Source organism: Protopterus annectens, chromosome 6.part0, assembly GCF_019279795.1.
Source record: "Protopterus annectens isolate FY-2018-M chromosome 6.part0, PAN1.0, whole genome shotgun sequence".
Taxonomy (NCBI): Eukaryota; Metazoa; Chordata; order Ceratodontiformes; family Protopteridae; genus Protopterus; species Protopterus annectens.
In genome coordinates, this window is record NC_056737.1 from 798,927,057 (window position 1) to 798,934,498 (window position 7,442).

The 7,442-nt window shown below is 40.9% G+C and overlaps 1 protein-coding gene across 10 annotated transcripts in view; it reads left to right on the plus strand.

Annotated features, from left to right (window-relative positions):
* The window catches only part of PPM1A (protein phosphatase, Mg2+/Mn2+ dependent 1A), a 1,336,273-nt gene extending 1,329,266 nt beyond the window's left edge, over positions 1 to 7,007 (plus strand). For 8 of the 10 annotated variants that reach the window (XM_044074476.1, XM_044074477.1, XM_044074470.1 and 5 more), the window contains one exon: positions 5,342 to 5,401. In XM_044074476.1, coding sequence (XP_043930411.1) covers positions 5,342 to 5,386 — 45 coding nt within the window. In that variant the 3' untranslated portion in view covers positions 5,387 to 5,401. The other 2 variants (XM_044074469.1, XM_044074478.1) reach the window with 2 other exon arrangements.
* Positions 7,008 to 7,442: the final 435 nt, after the last annotated feature.

Here is a 7,442-nt window from a genome sequence, read left to right on the forward strand (position 1 = left end):
CAAAGGGGATGACAGTGCACTTTTTGGCATTGAGCTTGAGGCCATGCCTCTGACACCAGGCATCTGTCTCAGTGAGGCCCTTCTGTTGGATGTCCACATCATTTGGAGACTCGACTATGGCTCCTAGTTTGCAGTCATCTGCAAACTTCGTTAGCCAGAGGCCTTCTGTGTTAGCCTGTACTTCAGAGAAGTAGACAACAAACAGGAGAGGTCCCAGGACTGAACCCTGTGGACTTCACTTATCACTGGTTTGAAGTCAGATTTGGAGTCTGGAACTTTTACAGTGTGGGTTCTGTCAGTGAGCCAGTTGGCAACCCATTTTGTGACGTAGGAATTTATATCTAGTTTAGTTATAATTCCAGAATGGGGGATGGTGTTGAAAGCCTTGGTGAGGTCAAGATAGGCTGTGTGAACCACCTTACCCTCGTCTGCAGCTTTGGTGACTGCCTCAAAGAAGTCGATCAGGTTCAGAAGGTATGATCTGCCTTTCACAAACCCGAACTGGGTGGGGTCCAGAGTTTGGAGGTTACCAATGTCTTTGTTTGAGTGCCATGATGATACGTTCCATGGCCTTGCAGACCAGGCTCGTCAGGCTAATAGGGTGATAGTTCCCAGGATCAGTGGTGGCTCCCCCTTTGTGGAGTGGGATAACACTTGCTGTGCACCATTCACTGGGCACAAAGCCTGATGTGAGACTATGATTGAACATGGTGCTTAGGTGGGGAGCCAGTTCATTCTGAAGTTCATGTAAAACGCAGCCTGGGATATTGTCCGGTACCATAGATGCTGTGTTTTTGGTTTTAGAGAGTGCAGCTTTTACCTGCATAGATGTGATTACGGGGGCTCTGCATTCTTCCTGTATAGATATAGGCCCTTTAGGGGGTGAGAGAGGGGTAAAGTTAGCTCTGAACCTATTTGCCAAGATGTTGAAGATATCAGTTGGTTTTGTAATTTTTGTGCCATTGTGCTGTAACTCAGAGCAGATCTGGGTGTTGCCATTGAGATTCTTGACATAACTATAGAATGCTTTGTGGTTGACCTTAAAATCAGTGGCAATTTTGTTTTCGTATCTAGCTTTGGAAGATCTTATAAGGGATCTCAGCTTCCACTGAGGCTGACCAGGGAGCTCCTCCACTCATGGGATTTTACTCTCTTTTGCAACAGTTTCTTCCTTCTGTTGTAGAGTTTGTTTATGGCAGGGGACCACCAGATTGCCTTCTTTTTTTTGGAGGATAGCATCTTGGTTCTGTTTGGGATAGCATGCTCTAGGCACTTGTGTAAGTGCTTATAAGAGTGCATTTGTGTAATATTCAGCAGTCATGACTGTATTGTCCATCTGCATGGGTGTCATGACGTTTGCCACTTCTGTCTTAAGAAGCATGAAGTTGGCTTTGGAGAAGTTTATTTACTATGGTTTCATTAATGGTGGGTGGGGGCAGGATGCGGATATCTAGGGTGATTAGCTTATGGTCGATCTGACCAACGAGGAGTTGACTTCAAGTATGGCACACCTGTCACTCATGTTGGTACTGACTAGATGTTCTTCGTGTTTCACTGTTGCAGTCATTACATTTGGGTTATCTGCTTGCAGGTAGCCCTCAGTCGGCCTGATTAACAAAGTCTTGGATCCTGCGTTGGTTGCTGTCCCTTCTTCCATGACGTCAGGATGTCAGGTCGTCAGGGGTATAAAACATGCAGCCGATGCCATTACATCAGTCTTTCTTGCCGTGCGGTGCGAAAGCAGAAGCAGTTCGCAAGTGCCGGTCGGCCGACTCTTGAAATTTTTGTTTTCGAGTTTCAGAACCGAAGTCTTCAACTAAAGCTAAGTACCCCGTTGGAGAAACTTTTGCTTGCTCCTTACCGGTCAGTAAAAGTTGATAATTGCATTACTTGTGGAAAGCAAATACCTCAAAGATTTTCATTCGTACTGTATTCCTTGCCTAGGCCCTGACCAAGACGTACCTTGCTGTCAGTTTTGTGCTTTATTTAATCAGCGCACTATCCGTCGTCGGTATATTTTCGCCTCTAAATATTTCGGTTCTCAATTTAATTATCCAGAAATGTCGTCAGTTAGCCATCTGACTACCGGGATTCTGAAAAAATGCAAAGATAAAGACAGAGACAGACCGCTGAGGTCCAAAACTGCCGACTATGCTTCTCCTAAGCCAGTTGCCAGTTCGCCGGTACTCAGTGAGGCGCTTTTGCAGCCCCTGATACCCGCAACTTCTGATTCGCAGGCCTCTACTGAGACTCATTCGGAGTCCGGTATGCCGCAAGATGCTTCAACTATGGAACCCGTGGATGTCTCTACCTTGGATGGGTCCGAAGCCGCTGTGCAGGCACCGGCTTCTGAGGGTGTGTTCAGGCCTACAGACTTGCATATTAAACCGAAGCCTTCTCCTTCACTTAGGCCTAAATCTAGAACCATGCCTAAAACACCGACGCCCAGGCCACCTGCTCAGGCCTCTATGCCTAAAAAAACAAACAAGAATGGCTGAAGATCTAATAACTCTAATCAGGGGTAGCCAACCCCCCCCCTTCTAAAAGGCCTAGGACTGAAGTTGATTATGAATCTTCTGACCAGGATTCTGTTTTTTCTGATTCCTCTGATGATCTGGATTTGCCTGTATCTACTTATGAGGATTCTGATGCAGAGGACTCCATTCCCTCTGCTTCCCCTCCAGAGGATTTTTCTTTTGGGGAAACCTTACATACTCTAAGGGAGAGTTTCCACTGGGAAAGCCAGGATTTTTCTGATTCAAAAAAGAGGCTTAGGGATTTCTTATTCCTATCTCAACATAGGCCTTTAGCTATTCCTCCTGTACTAGACATTGTTGTTGATGCTTTTTCGGAATCTAGTTTGGCCCCTGATTCCTTGCCTCCTGCCCCCAGAAAACCTGACAGACACTACAGGGTCCCTGAGTCACACAAGTTCCTTTTTAAAAATCCTATTGCGGATCCAGAGGCTCTTTCACAGGGGCCCTAGGGCATTAAGGCTTCTACTGCTAAAAATCCTACCCCTTCTGATAGAGACTCCAGGGCGCTGGATAGATGGGGTAAGAAGGTTTACACTGCTGCAACCTTGGCCATTAGGGTTTCAAACTGCCAGTTTCATATGTTAAAGTATCAGCAACATGTTATTGGATTGCTTAAACAGAAAATGATGTTGATTCCTGACTGTGTGGAAAATAATTACAGGATTTAATGCATTCTGCTGAGCAAGTTGGAAAACATACTTTGCAATGAGGTTTTGATTCATTAGAGGCCTCTTGCAGAGCTGCTGTTACTGGGTCTGTGCTCAGAAGGCATGCTTGGCTTGAGGAGCAATCTTTGCCTGATCATGTTAAAGCTAAATTGTTGGATGCTTCCTTAAATCAGGACTGACTATTTGGCAACAAGGCTGAGGAAGTTCTTAAAAAGATGGAAGATAAAGCTAAATCTATGCAAACTGTTAAAGATTTCTTACAAGTTCAGCCTCCTAGATTTAGTAGGCACTGGCCCTCTAAGAATTGGTCCTTTCCAGACCCTTCTAGGTCTTCTCAAGCCAAACCCAGACACAGCAAAAACCCCATGTTTCAGTCCCAGGGGACACACAGGACTAAGCAGTGGGGGGACCTCCATTTCCAAATCTGGGAGTAAAAAGACTCCCCCCTATGGTAAAGGAGAGCTCTTCCATGTCTCTTTTCATGTAGTCCAGGGAGGTACGTCTCAGGTCGTTCATTTATCTGCCATTTCAGCATGTCTAACCATGGATCTTCCTCTTTCAATGCAGTTTCATGTCAAAAATGTTCTTGAAAGGGGTTTTGTATAAGAGGCCTCCAGACCAAAAAAAATAAAAATACAGTGGACCCTCCTTGGGATCTTAATTTTGTTAGAAAAGCTAACACTTGCTCCATTTGAGCCAGCTAATCTGTTTGACTTGAGGTTCTTAACATGAAAAACAGTTTTGCTGATTGCGCTGACATCTGTAAGAAGGGTATCACCCTATATCATTTTCCATATGGACAAGGTTTCCTTGAGAACTAACCCTTTTATGTCTAAAGTAGTATCAGAGTTTTCTTCCAACCAGGTTATCCTCGTTTTCTTCCCTAAACCTAAAAATGAGGGAGAAAGGATAATTCATACCTTGGATGTTCGCAGACAACTCGGGTACTATCTTGACAAAATTAAATCTTTCAGGTCTTGAGATCATTTGTTCATTTCATGTGAAGGTGAGGTCAAAACACATCATTTCCAAATGGTTGTCTAAGGATATTACCTTTTGTAATGCTCACCATAACAATAATATTCCAGGTAGGGTCAAGGCTCACTCTACCAGGGCCTTGGCTTCATCTATAACTTTTTGGAAAGGGCTGGATTCTAGAAGTAGTCTAGAAACTGCTGTTTGATCAATTGTACATACATTTACAAAGCACTATAAGATTGATTCCTTCTCTAGGTCCAAATCAAGCTTTGCTAGAGCCATTCTCCAGGGGCTCCTGGACTCTTCTTCTTTTTCCACCTCACAAATGTAGTTAGCTAGGGTAATCTACCCATATAGCTACTGTAGCAGTGATCAGTATGATGCACATAGTACACTTGTGTAAGTTGAACTTACCATAACAGTAGATGTTTGAATGACCACTGCTGCAGTAGCCACTCCATCCCTCACTCTACACCCCCCCTTGTTTTTTGGTGTGTTTTTATGTCAGGGTGTGGACATTTTTGTTCCTTGCATTGTCCTTTCAGCACTCCACCTCCCTTTCGCTGTCCCTGCTGGCAGGAAATCTCTGAAGGGCTTTGCGCCCAAACTTGTCTTTTAGTCTGCTCAGCTCCAGCTGCTTGTCAGTTTGGGTGCGTAGAAGGTGCCCTGAAGCTTTGGAAGCTGGATGTCTGTTATATCCTTGGCAAGATGTAACCACATATACCTAAGGCTACTGCAGCAGTGATCATTTGAACATCTACTGTTATGGTAAGATCATCTTACGCAACTGTACTTAATCACTGATGAAACAGTTAAACTTGTGCATCTACAGTTATGGTAAGTTCCTTACGCAACTGTACTTTACCTCTGCTTAAACAATTTCACAGTTTCATTTAAATTTAAAACCTGAAGTAGATGAAAGTTCACAGAGGTTATATACAGGAAAATGAGAACTGTTTTATTTCAGACCAATGTAGCATACTCAGTTCAAGCCAGAAATGCCAGAGCAGCTTTAGTGTGTTGCACCTAATACTGTTACGTTTCAGCTGCAGTATGGACTGCTGTTGCTGAAGAATGCTTTTTGTTTGAAATAATAATTAATGTTGGGAAAGACTGGAGATGAGTCTTAAAGTTGTCCAACATCTTAACCCTTTGCAGTCTGGATTGTCTGGAAACTGCTGTTTTGGAAGATCCAGACTTTAAAGGGTTCTTTTGTTTTCTTTTTTCTTTTTAAGGATGCTACATTGACAGATGACATGTGGTAGAACTGTCCAGTTACCTGTGAAGTTTGCGTTCATCCTTCAGCTAAACATGCAGTCATCAGTGAACCTCCTTGGCCTTCACCTACAGCGTTCCTCATTTCAAGAAGGGAGTATGAAGTAGATGAAAGAGAGGTATCACAGGTTGAATTATTGCAGCAATCAACCCAAGAACTGATAACTTTTCCATAAAAATTCATAAAATAAAACCTTTTGTAAACATAAGTACAGTTTATCATTTTTGTTGTAAATTAGTCTCCACCACCTTATGTTGTATGATTTTTTGTAAAGTGCAATTGTCTGTACAAAATGCTTTTATTTAATTCAGCATGATTTTAAGTTGCTGTGTAGGCTGCAGAAGTTGCTTGAATTATTGAGGTGGGGTGCAACAAATACTTATTTAACAGTGCTCTTATTGTTAAATGTAGTGCAGCCACATTCTTATTTAAGCAAGTGTCACAGTAGGTAGGTGATCCAGCCAGTCGTAATTAAGAAGAGGAAGTTAGTGTTTTGCTAGTATTTGTTTTGAGAAAGTGAACTGCAGAATAATTGGAATGTCTACTGAACAGTAGCACACACACCACAACTTTCCATCTACATACCACTGCTGTTATAATTTCAAGAGCAGTAGGACACAGTTCTGAGCTGAGCCAAGAATATGTAAAGGATTATTTCATTGCTGTCTTTTCTGCAGAACTGCCAGCACTTATGTTATTGCCTTTATTAGCAGATTTGAGTTTGACGACTGGTTCTGTCACCTGCTCACTAGATGCTTGTGTGTCACTGAATTTATAAGCTTCTTTTTTATTGTCTTGCTTAATATCTTGAGCATTATTTATTTTGCCAAGCCCTACTGTATGCGTGCACACATATTCCTTTATGTTGCTGACATTTTATACAAGTAAACAATTATTGCTATACACCTAAACAAGATTCTGTTCTTTTTTATTGTTACACTGTACTGTTTAAAATTTCTGTACATATTCCTATGTGTAGATGACATTTTGTTTAGTTTACTGCTTAGTTTATTCAAGTTTCTTTGGTTATTAATGTCTGTACATTTGTTTTTGTCTAATGTGTAATGAAAACACTTTTGTCAGAATCTGACAATCTAACAGTAATATATGAACATATTAAGCAAGTTTATTTTAATTATACCACTTAAAATGATAAAACCAGTTAATTTTCATTTTCCTTTAATTTGTTTGACTTGTCTAATTTAATACTTTAAAAGTCTTGCCATTATTATAATCATTGTATCGTATTTATTTAAAAATAAAGATGGTGTAAGTGTAAACATTTCAGAGAACAACAGTCTTCTCAGGGTTATCCCCAAAAGTGGGCTGTCAATGTGTCTTTTGTTTAAGGTATACCAAGCAAGAGACATGTTCATGTGGAAGGCTTTTTTTCTTTTTCAGAAGATAATGTATTGTGTTCACACATTTCTCACAACGTTTCACAGTATAAGCTGAGTTTTTTATAAGTTTAATGCTGCATTTTCCCCACCACCCCCTTCCATTTTACTCTGGTGAATAATACAACAGTGTGTTCATAATTTAACCTGATATTGTTTTACTTGTAATTATTTTGAATATTTTACAGAACGCATTTCACTGTTTAATGGGGAGCCATACTAGGACAAATGCAGCAACATTATTGGTGTCCATTAATGAGGTGCTTTGCTACATTATCCACTTTTCATTTAGAAAGGTTTAAAGGGGTTGGGAGACTGGCTTAATGATTAAGGTGTTTGCCTTACAAACACAAGGTGCAGAGTTTGAATCTCACAAGGCATAATTGGCTAGGCTTAAAATGGCTTGCAAGGGCAGTTAGCTTAGTACTAACCTATGAACATTGAATATTGGCTTATGTGCATCATTTATGTTGTTTCTTGGTTAAAACTTATATTATTTCATTGTATATTTTCAATGTAGTAAAGACTTTATTGTAATTAATTTTTGTTTGTTTAGTAGGTAAAACATAAACCATATCCTTACTAA